Genomic DNA, 15,251 nt, shown 5'->3' on the forward strand with positions numbered 1-15,251 from the left:
TTTGCTTAAAAAATAGGTACCTTCTTATGAAACATTTGTTGATCTGACATTGTATGTCTTCATCAAATAATTGATTTAAAAGACCACTCCAGTCTGAGGTAATTGTTCTTTAATCATCATCTCTTCCTCATTGGGCACTTATAACATGGTTCCTACTAGTGCTGACTCTGAACTGTGGCTTTGTCTTCCAGTTAATTTGTAAGCTTCATCGTGGTTGGGAACACAGTAGCATTACTTACGAGCTGTGAATCTTTGGGCAAGTTACTTAACTTCTCTGTGCTTCTATTTCCTCACCTCTAATATGGGGAATGTAATGTAACTACTTAGAATTCTTTTGATGGTTAAATGAGTCAGTGCCCATAAAATGCTTGAAACAATGCCTGACAGGAAGTGCTCAATCAGAACTACATGTTGCTGTCATCTATTCATAAACTAAAAGATTTGCCTAACAATGAAAAATGAATTGCATATCTATTAATATCAATTTCATGTGAAATAATATATTAGTATTAATATGTTTACAATATTAAATACTAATGTACTAAAATAACTTTAAACGAAGGTATAACTTCTATTGATGAATATCTGATATGAACCATGTTGACTACTGGAATTATGAGTATTTTCAACACGTGAGTCTTGAGAGTAGTGGAGGTGGAGGTATATGCAGTAATAGGTAGATTTTACTCTGAATTTCTCTAAGTTTAATCAATCTAGGAGAGAAAACTATCTGACATATTTTATTGTTTTTAAACTCCTTCCTCGGCTAAATAAATAGCAGCAGCAACGGAGGCTATATGTGGCTTGCATGATTAAACTCACGGAATCCTAGTAAAACCGTACTGAGTCCCTTAATTTTGAATCAGTAAGATCTTCCATGAAATCATTTCCCAGTTTGTCAGTTATAATCACAGTGATTCTTTTGTTGGAATTCACTTGAGACCCATGAGAGAACTATAACTTCATATCGACTGGAAAACAAAGATGTCTTTTCAAGTTGTATTTGGTTCAGTGCCATGTGGAATACATGGAGATCAAGGTAATTTGTGATTAGGAGATGTTTTGAATCTTCCCTTTTTCCTCTGCTTTTCATGAACCACACCCAAAACCCTCAGCCCCACCTGCACCCTCTTAAACATAGCCACGTGGGGCCGTTCCCTTTGACCTCCATATCCTCTGTTCAGGAAATGAACAACTTCTCAAGAACTATTGTTTCACAAAAAGCATAAAACGCAGAGCATGTGTTATGCTTCAGTATAAAAGAAAATGGAAGCTTTTTGTTTTTTAATGTTTGTGGCTAGTGTTAGGAAAATGAAGAAGTCAGTGGTTTTAAAATATAATTTAAGAATTGAGAATTTGTCCTAAGCAAAGAAGTGTTAGGAAAATGAAGAAGTCAGTGGTTTTAAAATATAATTTAAGAATTGAGAATTTGTCCTAAGCAAAGAAAGCATCCTATGTACTTTATCATGCTCTCAGGGGTTTTACCAGAGGCTTCCAACATTCTTTGCTTGATTCCTAATAAGGACAGTTTGCACAGTTACAATCCAATTACCGTTTGTAGATCCCTGTGGAAAAGGGATTTTTTTTTTTTAGAGAAATCCTTTCCTAACTCCAGTATATTTCTTCAAAATAGTCTTATTAAAATAAGAAGCAGGGACTCTAGTTTCAATTTCTCTTCATTCTTTTTGTCCCTTCGCTTCCCTCCTTCTTCCTCCCTGACTATCTCTCTCTCTCTCTCTCTCTCTCTCTCTCTCTCTCTCTCTCTCTCTCTCTCTCTCTCTCTCTCTCTCTCCTCTCTCTTTCACACACACACATACACAGTCAGTCACTAACTGAAGCATTTACTCAGGGACGCAGCCTGCCTCGGTTCTGAAGACACAGGAACTTCTCAATGGTCCGATGAAAAGATTGCATATTTTTGGTCCCAAGATTCACAGTAGCGGAGGTCTCTGGCAACAAAAGGTATCGTGGGAGTCACAGCTATGCCAGCTGGGCCAATTCTCAGACACTCGATACCATCTGCCATTTCAAGATGCATTTTTCACCAAAAAAATAATTGTTTTTAAACAGACTCAAGTTCCTACTCCAAGCTTAGTTCAGCGAGATTAGAGCGGACAGCAAAGACGTGGCTGATTATAATTCATGGGTAAGCAACATAAATATCTATACTTATATTTCTTTTTCAGAAGATGATTGTGATAAAATTCTGTGATTCTTTCACATCTATCTTGTGATTTAGGAAGAAAACTGGATTGATCAGCGTCTGAGATGTGTGACAGCTAAAAACTGTGTCAATAGAGATTTATGAGTACCTTATTTTTAGATTAATGATGTTGGAGCAGCTTGAAATGAGCAAACTCAAGCAAGAAGGAGTGTGTTGTGATTAAATGGAATAGCAACAGCACAATTGGGCTGATTTCTGCAAAAGATGTGGGCACAGGCTGTTTTGAGGTCTGAAAGGGTAAAGTGGCTTACCTTTCCCTTTTGACTTCTTAAACGCGGGTGCAACATTTTAGTTGCTGTGGCTGTGATAAATATGGGATTTGGAGAACAACTCAGATATTAGATAAGGCTAATACTAAAGATGATCTTAAGCTTCTGTATTTTTAAACAATGTCTGGCTTACCTTATTATAAGGATGTGTCTTGTAATGAAAAGGCTTGGTGGTGGAAAGAGGTAGAACATGACCCTCATATCCCAGATCCCATTCTGCTACTGCAGGAGTCGCAGTTGCTTTGATCATTTGTGAAGTTAGGGATTTGGATTGGTTTATCATGAGAAGTGATGCAGTACATGTGGTGATTATGAGTCTAAATTCTAGAACCTGAAGCCTGACTTCAAATCCCAATTCTACCACTTACTTCATATGTGATCTTGGCAAGTTCCTTAAGCTCTGTACCTCAGTTTCTTCATCTGAAATATGAGGGTCATGATGGTAACATAATCCTTGGGGTTGTTGTAATAATTAGATGAGATAACACAAATAAAGGGCTGAGAACAGTAACTAGCAGAGAGTGGATCATCTATAAACGTGAGCAGTATTTTCAAGGTCTAATCTATCTCTGGAGATCTGTTGTTCTAATTTCAGTGAACTAAATTTAATTATAGAAAGACAAGTAAAACTCTCAGCTTTGAGAAGTTTCTAATTCTTGCAAGTGTTTCCATTTTCTGCAACTCTAGGATCTGTGCAGGCTGCTTTACCTCCTTCTCATCCAAAATTTGAGTGAAGTTTAAAACTAAGAATTAAATTAGTGGCCAGTACAAAAGTCCACAATTCAACTGGGGATAAACAGAAATGAAATTGGCCTTTTGTTCTGACGTTTTTGCCCTTGGGGACTGCCAGTATGTGGTTGTGTCCCCTCTATGCTAACCATTGGAGAGGTTCTTTCCACTGGAAAACAAGATGTAGGTGACATTTTTTTTTTTAGGTGGTGTTAGCACAGCACTGGGTTTGACAATGTTCATTTCTACTTTGGTTTATCAATAATCCAGATGAACAGACCATTTGCAGATAACCACTTCTTTTCACCATAGCATTTACATACTTCCCAATATCCTAAATTATTGCTCTGTTGTGTTATTTCTTTACAGGCTCCTTAGGATGTTTCCCAGAGAAACAAAATCTTAGGATAGGAGGGAAATGTTGATCCAAAAGGCAGATTCTAATCATAGATGTGCCTTTAAGTTTAGTCTAGTCCAGGGGTCAGTAAACTTTTTGTGTAAAGGATCAGATAGTAAATATCTTCAGCTTTGCGAGCCAGGCAGTCTCTGTTGCAGCAACTCAACTCTGCCCTTGCAGCCTGCAAGCTGCCATGGACAACACCTAAATGAGTGAGTGACTGTGGCTGTGCTCTAATAAAACTTGATGTACGGAAACAGACAGTGGGCAGGATTTGACTCACAGGCAGCAGTTTGCTGATCCCTGGCTAGTCTGCTTGTATCAGCAAAATCCTTATCATCATCCCCATTTCACAGTTGAGGAAAGTGAATGTAAGCTGAGGCAAGGGGAATGTAAGTAGCTTGCTAAAGGGCCACATGGCTGGTAAGTGGCAGAACTGGGACTCAAACCCAGGCAGCCCAGCTTGCCAGCCCTTGCTTTTAGCCACCACCCCATGCCGCCCTTATGTCAAGCAGTCTCTGCCTGGGCTACTCAGCTCCTCAAATCTGCCTGGCTCATTCTCTCACCTCCTTAAGGGCTGGCTCAAATATCATGTTCTCAGTAATGCTGCCCTGACAGCTGCCCAGCACTCTGATTCCCCTCACCTTGTGGCCACCTTCTTCTCTAGCGCTTAGCACTGTGTAAAACTTGCTGTGTAATTTGCTCATTTATTGAGTGTGCTTCTTATCTGTTTTCCTCCACTAACCTGGAAGTTCCATGAGGGCAGAGCTCTTTATTTGTTCACTAATGAATCCCAAGGATCTAGAAGAGTGTCTGGTCTGTAGTAAGTGCTTGTTAACTATTTGTTGAATGAATGAGGCTGGGTTTTCCATCATGCGACTGGGAAATATTGCAATAAATAGCTAATATGCCAAGGCAAAAGGTAAAATTGGACTACTATCCCTACCAACTGTCCAGAATTTTCTAAAATTCCTGCTCATTAAAAATACCAAAATAGATAAATAAAATATAACAATTGTTTGCAATGTGGTAGAAGTGTTAAATCTTCTTAAAGAAAGATCTGTTGAGGAGTGGCTGAAGAATCAAGAGAGGAAGAATTAACACATGTTATCCTGCTGCATTAATAAAGGAATAAACCTCTTTTAAGAATTCAACCAGGCATGTGACAGCTATACAAATACCTGAGCTTTCCCCGGAAACCCATGAAGAAGGGAGTTCCTTGTCATTGGAGATGTGTTTATTTTGGAGTTCTAAAGAACTAGGCAACTCTTTTCAGAAATGTTGGTTCTGAGCCTGGTATTTAAACTTATGCCACGTTTCAGCAACACATTGTGATTACCTGGGCACTTTGGCTCTACTTATTATTAATAAATGACACTTGGCCACATTAGAAAACAATTAGAGGAGATTTAGCACCTGGCACGACTTATCTAAATGGCAAGCCATTTTCCAGGCCATAACCTACCTATCTGGTCTTTTTTTCTGTCTCTCACCCATACAGAACCACAATCCAGCTGACACTTAAAAAAAAAAGCATCATATACATAAGTGATAGTAAAACCATTTATTCATGAATTCAACACATATTTCTTAAGAGCTTTTGGTGTCACTAGAACTGCCAGGCTTAAGATGGGGATGCAAATTTACAGTGGTGATGATTAATATTCATTATAAGTTAAATTTCTACTTATTCGGGGCTTGCCGGGAGCTAACAAACCCTCTATAAGAAATTCATTTGCATTGTCTAATACAATACCTACAAACTGAGAGTTAAGCATTGTTCTTTGCTCCATCTTATTGATGAGAAAACTGAGGCTCAGAAAACATCCTACCAAAGATCTCCCATTTATCTGAACCCAAGTTTTCACAACCACACCATTGTGTCTCAACCATTATTGTGCAAAAATAAAACTCACTTGAGGATGCTGGTTTACATAAGGTGGGGGTGCTTGGGCCCTATCCCTTGTGACTCTAATTCCCTAAATCTATCCTAGAGCCCAGGAACTTGCATGTTTAACAATGGTCATCTGCCCAGGTGATTCTGATGCCTTAGGTTCACAAACCACATTTTGAATAGCCCTGCATCACCCCTTGCTTGGCCCTGGGGAGTTTACAGTTGGATGTGGTTAAAGAGATGCTGCAATTAGAGACTAGCCCCAAGGACATAAGAAAACAATGTGGTGTAGACCAAAACCAAAATTATTTCAATCAATTTTACTTCATGGGAAAATCAAGTCTGTTTGTAAAGATGCAACTTAGCACAAAAGAAGGACCTTTCTGAATAAATCATACATATTAGATAGTTGGGTTTTTAGTCAGTCTTTTTGCTTCTTTTTTCTAAATGTACAGACATATACTTCTGGTGGGAAGGACATCTCTTTAGTGAACACTTTTAGTGAGTTGTTTTCCACTTAATCAAGATTCTATTGTATTGAGACTTTTTTGTTTGCTTCTTTTAAATAAGTATGTGGTGTTTGTGCTTCTTAATGCTTAAATATTAATAGGACTTAAAATAAGTCTTATGATTCTGTTTATGTACATAATATACAGGAAAATACATGTATAATATACATAATAATACCTACTATACATAAGAATGTATAGCTTATACCTTTAATGATAAAATGTATAAATGGTTGTTAGTATTTGCTGGCACTATCAGTTTAAGGAGATTCTATGTAATTAGGCTCTAACAGTGGACCTAATTTATGCTATGCCAGGGTTTCTCAACCTCTGCACTATTAATATTTTGGTCCAGATAGTTCTTTATTGTGGGGAGCTGTCCTGTGCATTGTGGGATGTTGAGCAGCATCCCTGGCCTCCACCTTCCAAGTGTCAGTAACACCCCTTCCCCAGCTGTAATACCAAAAATGTCTCCACATATCACTAAATGCCCCAGGGGCAACATTATCCCCCAAGAACCACTGTGCTATATCCTTTTTATCATATTGCTACCCTTTATTAATGCTGTCACATAGTGCCCCAGAATAAAAGTATACTTTTACAACTGTCAAGGCCTTTAGTCTGTCCAGAGACATCAGGCCAGTTTCAATTTCACCTACATTTATAAAATTGAAACAATTTTGAAATCATCTATTTTCAATCCTTAAAAGAATATCCTATGATGACCACTCAAAAGACCAGACTCAGAGAGCCTTAAAATGAGTCTTCCATTTATGAGATAAACAGTTACCAAAGAAAAATCCTGGCCTGAAATGCGTATTTGAGAGTTGAGGAACAGCCAGGAGCACATTCTAGGCTGTGCTGGTGGGCTTTTTAGTGCCTCCTGGGTGCTTGTTTATCACTTTGTGGAACATGTCCTGAGAGTCACAATGTGACGTTGACCTTTGTGTTCATGTCTTACTGCTCCTATGATGTCTGATGGGTGAGGGTGGATATGATGGGTTCACGCTTCCCCAGATCACATATCATCACATTTACTTTCTCCCCAGTGTGCTGGCATTTTTTTTGACTCATCAACAGGCTCTGTTTCAAAAGACTCTTTCGTGGCAGCTTATTCAAATCCAGAATACCTCTTCCCACATATATACACAACATTACATGGTTTGGTTAGGTTTCCAATTTTGTTTTAGTTCGTGATGTGCCTGATTCATTAGACCCTAGATTGACAAATATTCATTCAGTGGCAGTTAAGTGCCAGGTACTGCCTTGGATACTGGGAGCACCAAGGTGAATAAGCCAGACAAGGTTCTTGCCCTCCTAAATCTAGCTGATATATATATTAATAGCTTCTGGTGCAGGCTCCTAGGACCAGGTCCCTAGCACGTGGTGGTAGATGCTGTGTAAATATGTCAGCAAACTATAGCTAGTGGGCCAAAGCCAGCCTGCTGCCTGTTTGTATGACCTGCAAGTTAGGAATGATATTTACACTTCTAAATGGTTTTAAAAATTCAAAAGAAGAATAATATTTTGTACAAGTAAAATTATATGACTTTTGAATTTTCATGTCCATAAATAGAGTTTTATTGGAACTTTTGTTTACGTGGGGTCTATGGCTGTTTTGCGATACAATGGCAGAGTTGAGTAGTTGTGGCAGAGACCATAAGACCCACAAGGCCTAAACTATTTACTATATATAATTCTCTGTAATTCTATGTTGTGGGAAAAGTGCTTTCAGAACTCCAGTCTTGGGACCTCTCCCACTCAAATCGGTGGTGGCACCTGTAGTATGAAGCAGCAGCTTAGCATCAGGGAGAAGGGAGATAAGAATCTGATCGAAGTCAAGATCTACTTTTCGAAATGTCTGGGAGCATGCCCTCATCTGAACTCAGGCCCCTTCACCCCAGCAATCTCCGTTTCTAATGTGCCCTCCTACTCCTGGATTAGTTTCCTATTGCTGCTGTAACAAATCACCACACACTTAAAACTACACAGATTGAATACTTTACAGTTCTGGAGGCCAGATGTCTGATATAGGCCTCCCTGGGCTAAAATCAAAGGCCACATTCCTTCTGGACACACTAGGAGAAAATTTGTTTCTTGCCTTTTCCTACTACTAGAAGCTGCCTGCAGTTCTTGGTCCACGGCTCCTGTCTCCATCTTAAAGCCAGCAGCCTGGCACTTTCAAATCTCCCTCTCTCCCCACCTCTGCTTCCATCATCGCATCCCCTTCTCTGACTCAGCCACACATGTGCCTCACTCTTGCTAGGACCCTTATGATGACATTGGGCCCACCTGAACAACTCAGGATAATTTCCCCATCTCAAGAACCTGAATTTAATCACATCTGCAAAGCCCCTTTTACCATGGAAGATAACATATTCACAGGTTCCTGGGATTCGCGTGTGGACATCTTTGGGGGAGACATTATTCTGTCAATCACACCTTCCAATAACTCCATATTGCACTTCTCTTTACCTCTGCAGAACAAAATGCAGGCTGAGGGGCATCTCTCAAGCATGGATACTGAAGTGGCTAAGAGTATGGGCTTTAGCTTCTAAGAGAGTCACGTTCGAATCATTTTTTTTTTGTTGTTGTTGAGTGAAAAAAAAATAAGGGTTATGGCATCATACCATTGGTTTAATAAAAGAAAGTAGCATCATGATTCCTCCTGGGTGTCTTGTAAGCTCAAGTTTTGTTTCAAAAAGTAACATCTTCACTATTATGACTGTCATAGAAATAGCTTTGTTCTGTGGTAGATCTGCATCTTTCTTTGGTGATGGAGCACTTGAATTTTCTAGACTTACTACAGAGCACACTTATTACAATCAAAGTGAATGATGGGGGTGCAGACTCAAACCTGCATCATATCAAGTCCTGGAGCTCAGTGGTTCTCAACCCTGGCTGCATGGGAGAATCAGCCAGGGAACATTAGAAAATATTAATGTTGCCTTAACTCGGACTGCCATATCAAAATAACACCAAATGTTCTCTCTTTTGGCTAATAATCCCAAATACACCAAAGAAGTTTAAATATCTAAAAAGTTAAAAATCATGGGCTGCAATATGTAATGGACTGAAAGAAACTTAAAGCATCACACTTCACTTTTAATTATGCTAAATGTAGTTATTTGTGAACAGTTTGAAAGAAAAAACATATATTACTTGATTGTGTTGGACTGTTTTAATTAGGAGAACAAAATGAAGGCTCAAGAAAAAATATAAACTGGCCAGGTTCTGTTTTGCCAGACTTAGGAATGTGTTTTAATTCTATTTTTTCAAGATAAAATATCATTTTCACCATGTCAAAAAACTCAAACATTTTCCTTCTCCCCTTCTGCTGTTCCCCATCTTGGAGATTACTGTTACTATCTGCCCAGTTTCTCAAGCTAGAAACCTGAGAAGCATCCTAAATTACTCCTCTGTCCCCCATTGCATTTGGTTTGTCCCCAGGCATCTATGTAGTGCTGTCTCCCATGTCTGTTCAAATTGGAATCAGCATCCTACCTAGCCCAGAGTCTTTGCTCTTCTCTGCATCTTTGACTTGCTCTCTCTTTCAATTCCTTAAGAAATGTGTTTCCAGTCATCTTCCCCATATGCCAATCTGCTTATGTTCCTCTCTTACTCATGGTTCCTGAATGACTAGCCCTCACCTACAGAGAAAAATCCAATCTACTTTACATTGCCAACAGAGAAGGCCCTGCAGGATCTGGCCCTGACTTCTGCTTGGCTTCACCTCCTGCTGTTTCCCTCCTTCCAGCCTTGTAATTTCCCGAACAAACCTGTTCTCTCAAACTGATTTGCCTTGGCACCCACTGTTTTCTCTAAAGTTGCATTTCTCCTCACCAAACCTTTACCCCTCTTACTCAACTTGCAAGTCTCTACTGAAACACTGCTTTCTCTATAAAGCCTTCCTTGATCCCCCAGATAAAATGGCAAAGTCTTGCCCCCCAGGCTTTGTACTCTTTGAGAACAAGGACCATGTTGTCATCTTAATAATCCCAAACCTACTTCAGTGCTTTGCATGAAATAGGTGCTCATTAAATATTGTTTGAATTAATTAACCAGGAAGACATAAGAAATAAGAACAAAATGTTCCTTCAAGGAATTGATTTATTTCAGTCATAAGCTATAGTTCATAGGTTGGCAAACTACAGCCCACCAGCCAAACCCAGACTGCCACCTGTTTTTGTAAATAAAGTTTTATTGGAATATGGCCACACTCATTTGTTTATAAATTATCTGTGCATACTTTCATGCCACAAAGGCACTGTTGAGTAGTTGTGACAGAAATCACATGGCTTATGAAGCCTGAAATATTTACCATCTGGCCCTTTACAGAAAAAGATTGTCAAGCCCCTGATATAGATAATTAAGACCATTGGCAGTCAAATTTTTAGATGCTTTTAAAGAATAGGTATGTAATTCTATTTTTTAAATTCAAATAGATTTAGGGGGTCCAAGTGTATTTTTGTTACACTAGTGAATTTCATTGTAGAAGAGTCTAGGCTTTTAACATACCTGTCATCTAAATAGTGTACATTGTGCCCAAAAGGTAATTTTTCACCCCACACCTCCCTTCCACTCTCCTCCTTCTGAATCTCCAATGTCCATTAAGTCACTCTGTAGGACCGTGCATACCCATTGCTTAGCTCCCACTTATAAGTGAGAGCACGCAGTATTTGGTTTTTTCTTCCTGGTTTTCTTCACTTTAAATGATGTCCTCTAGTTCCATCCAAGTTGCTGCAAAAGACATTAATTCCTTCTTTTTGATGGCTGAGTAGTACTCCATGGTATTTATATACCACATTTTCTTTCTCCACTCATCCATTGGTGGGCACTTACGTTGGTTTACATATGGATCTTTGCAATTGTGAATTGTGTTGCAATGAATATGTGGGTGCAGGCGTCTTTTTTATAAAATGACTTCTTTTCCTTTGGATAGATACCTAGTAGTGGGATTGCTGGATCCAATGGTAGGTCTACTTTTAGTTCTTTGAGGAATCTCCACACTGATTTCCACGGAGGCTGTACTAATTTACATACCCACCAACAGTGTATAAGCATTCCCTTTAGCCATCAGCTCCCTTCAGTACCTAAGCCTCATATCTAAAAGTTACAAAAAAAAAAAAAAAAGCAATTTACCGATAGTGTGCCTTGTGGTACCCTAAGCTTAGAGGGTGTGTGTGAGGCATACACCCAAGGCCCAAGTTCCCAATTCCTTACAGTTTAAACTTGTGCTTAGGCTAGTTATACCAGAAAAAGAAAAAAGAAAGAAAAAAAAATTCCAAATAGACTGGCCCTGGGAGGATTTTCTTCAGTTCACCAAGTATGACTGTGGCCTACCGACTTTGACTAGGTTTGCCTGCTCGCTCCTCTCCCCACATCCCTTCCTGCAGCATCTTCCCTGAGCTCTTCCCGGGCTCCTTGAGACATAAATTCATATGTGTCGAGATAAACCAAAAGCCTTCCCTTCCTTTAGCTCTCGCTCAAATGCTGCCTTCTCCATGAGGTTTTTCCTGGCCACTTTCTCTAAAACTGCAAATCCCTCTCCTCGACTTCCCCCTCCCTGCTCTTTTTCCCTCCCTAGCAGTTGTCATTATTTAACACTATACCTTTTACTGACCTTGTTCATTCTGCCCCTACCAGCGTATAGTCTTTCCATTTGTTAAATGAATGAATGAAATCCCAGATAAAGAGGAGACCATATCAAATAATTAATGTAGCACACCATTCACTAATTGGAATGAACACTCTAGGCAGGAATTTGTCACGAGTGTGGAACAAAGTATCTTAATAGTTGCTGGAGCCATTTTTTTCTGTCTCCCTTCTTTAAGGTAAGTGACTTCTTTAAGATGGTGAAGTCTTAACAGGATTCCGTAAGTGTTCCACTCATTACAATGAGTCCCTGGTAGCGCCTGTGTGGGCCAGCACCTCTTCTCCCTCGACTCTGGAACTATTTTTTCTTGATCGTTGCAGTAACAATAGCTGTCTCTTCAAATCTGTTGCACCGTGGCTAGTATCTGTGATCCATAGGAAGTCCTCTTTAGTAAGGAGACACTGGGTTTCAGAGGACTGGGAAGTACTATTTCTTAGGCCATCACTTCCTCACTGTCGGCATTGTGGGTGGAGCCATTCGCCCAGTGGGGTGTGCCTGAGTGCACTCCTAGGATTGTGGGACTCTTTAATTTGACTCTTTGATACAGAGTATTTTAGCATCAAATATCTGTAAATACTGTACATGTAGTACTTATTGATCATATCTCTGTACATATTCTGTTCAAAATAGCTCATGAAAGTGCTATAAATAGAAACTCAGTGATTACAATTTTAGCATAGAGTTTAAAGCACTACAGTCTTAGCTTGAGTCCTGGTTCCAAATCTTATAAGCTTTATGATTTGGGGAAAATTACTTAACCTTCCCAAGTCTCAGTTTCACCATCTATATTATATTATTACATTTATGTATACATTACTATGATATTAATATAATGTATCATAAGCATATATTATAATAATATATCATAAGTATAGGCTATATTATATATTATATTATCACATATTATAATCATATTCTATTATTATATAATATTATATTATTAAATTTACATAAGATAGGTCAAAAATGTTAACCACCACATAAGGTTATTGGAAGGCTTAACTAAAAAGCCCTTGACTATAGTTCACAATAATATATGATATAGTCTCAAATAGCTAGGAGGATAGTGAATGTTCCCAACACAAAGAAATGATAAATGTTTGAGATGATGGATATCCTAATTACCTCGATCTGATCACCATACATTATATATATGGAAACATCACTATGGACCACATAAATATGTACAATTATTATTTGTCATTTAAAAAAAAAAACCCTTAACACAGTCGCTGGCACATGATAGGCTCTCAATACACATCCACCCTGCATATCTAGTGTGCACAATGGCAATTAGCATCACATTTTTCCTGTTACTGAGATACAAAAATAAAAAGTTCCCATGTGTTCCCATAAAAGGGAGGAAGTAGGACCCTTGCAGTTTCTTTCCACGTGGTTTTCTTTGGCCTATGTATGCGTCATGAGATGAAATCACATGACCCAGCAGATACTCGAGATTCTGACTTTCGCGACTGACTGAGAAAATGCACGGTAAACTAAGAGAGGATCTGATCTGGGGAATTGAGAGCCAAGTTTGGAACACAAAGGTGAAGTTTGCTTGGCTCTATTACTGACTGAGAAAGAGGATGTTTGTGAGAGGTAGGTGACCTGTGTAACTCTTGATGTTTTTCCCTTGGCCTGCAGGGTGACTTCACCTGGAACAGCATGTCGGGCCGCAGCGTGCGGCTGAGGTCAGTCCCCATTCAGAGCCTCTCAGAGCTGGAGAGGGCTCGGCTGCAGGAAGTGGCTTTTTATCAGTTGCAGCAGGACTGTGACCTGAGCTGTCAGATCACCATTCCCAAAGGTAAGTCCCTGTCTGCCTGTCTGCCGAGGAATGCTGCAAGTCAAACATGGGCTCTGCCAGAGCCACAAGCTCTGGACTCTTCTCACACCTCACAATCACACAGGAAGGAAACTACAGCTTCTTGGTCGTTGGCTAGCATTAGTGTCCCTTTTGAAAGACATGTTCAAGCAGGACAATTTGCATGTCAACTAATATGTTTATTTAAAGGGAGGTCAACTTGGGGCATTAAAAAGGAGAGCCACGTATATCTCGACAGTCTACCTGGCTTTAGAACAACGAATTAAAAAGAACTTTCAGAAAGTTCAACTTAAAGGGTCAAAAGAAAAGCTGTGTCTATCTCAATTTGTTTACAAAATAACCATTTGAAAAGAAGCCTTAACGATCTATAAAACTTGTCGTTTGACCTTATGTAAACTCAGAATCAGGGATTTTTCCTAAGTCATCTCATTTGTATCCAGGTTTTCAGCTGGTCTGCTTTATGTTGCAGTGGAGCCAGTTCACAGCTGATAGACTGATGTTTTACACAGATCCTGCTTCCAGTAAAGATGAGAAGCATGTACCTGAATTCATTTAATCCATAAAAGTCTGTCTCTGAATATCATACTGTTGTCTTTCACTGCAGTCCCCAACCCCTGGGCTGCAGCCCAGTACCAGTCCACGGCCTGTCAGGAACTGGGCTGCGCGTCACCACCTAAGCTCTACCCGCCCCCCCCCCCCGCCCCGCTCCTGTGCCCCCATCCATAGAAAAATTGTTTTCCATGAAATTTGTCCCTGGTGCCAAAAGAGTTGAGGGCTGCTAATCTTTAAAGGCATTTTGTAATTTGTATTAGTGTGTAGCAGAAAGCTAATTTGAGGCAGAATGAAAAACTGTGATGTTATACAAATAGAGTAAATCTGCCATAAAAAGCAACAATGGCCAGTGTGCCTGAAACTTTAAAGGAAAGCAGAAGAGGGATAGTAAGCTTCCGGAAGCTAGAAGATTGCCTTGGAGGATTTCAGATCTGCAGAACTTCTCTTCTACATTGTTTTCTTTTGAGGGGAAGTTGAGGGGATGCTTCCTGAATATTTATTTATAAAATAGTTCATATATACATATATATATATACACACATACACACACACACACACACACACACGCATAGAGACACATGTGTGCCTATACACATATACACATAGATATATAGTTCTCAGCCAGGGATAATTTTGCTCCCCATCCTCATGGAACATCTGGCAATGTGTGGCTACACTTTTGGTTGTCACAGCTTGGGGGACGAATGCTCCTAGATCTAGTGGGTATTGGCCAGGTGTGCTGCTACACACCCTACGGTGCATGAAACGGCCCCCTCACCAAGGAACATCAGGCTCCTGGTGTCCAAGTGCCCAGGCAGAGCAACTTTATCATACACACAGACACATACTCACCTCCTGTCACCTACGGTGCCAGTGATGCTATCTTCTTAGCTCAGCTATGGCTAATGGAGAGAGCACTGGTTCAGGGTTATCCTAAAGATGAGGATTTGAGAATTTGTGTCATCACTCCCTACACACGCAAGCTTTGGCAATTCTCCTCTGCAATAGGAGGCTAAGTTCTTTGACTAGAAAGAGTAGCACAAAAACACCAACCACAGAGTTTTTCTTTGGATAGTAAGTCTTAGGACCATGTCTTGTCTTTAAGCTGGAATCTGAGCCTCCATAGGAGGTCATGACAGCATTCAGAAGGGAGTGGTAGGTGAGGCCAGGGGCCTGGTGGGACACACACATCTCACTGA

The 15,251-nt window shown here is 39.8% G+C and overlaps 1 protein-coding gene across 3 annotated transcripts in view; it reads left to right on the plus strand.

The window, feature by feature from the left end:
- ARHGAP6 (Rho GTPase activating protein 6) overlaps positions 1–15,251 on the plus strand; it is a 470,040-nt gene that overhangs the window by 374,409 nt on the left and 80,380 nt on the right. For 2 of the 3 annotated variants that reach the window (XM_045538565.1, XM_045538567.1), the window contains exon 2: positions 13,323–13,482. In XM_045538565.1, the coding sequence (XP_045394521.1) occupies positions 13,323–13,482 (160 nt within the window). Of the gene's footprint in view, positions 1–1,989; positions 2,147–13,322; positions 13,483–15,251 lie in introns of those variants that run through there. The other variant, XM_045538568.1, reaches the window with a different exon arrangement.

Source organism: Lemur catta, chromosome X (genome assembly GCF_020740605.2).
Source record: "Lemur catta isolate mLemCat1 chromosome X, mLemCat1.pri, whole genome shotgun sequence".
Taxonomy (NCBI): domain Eukaryota; kingdom Metazoa; phylum Chordata; class Mammalia; order Primates; family Lemuridae; genus Lemur; species Lemur catta.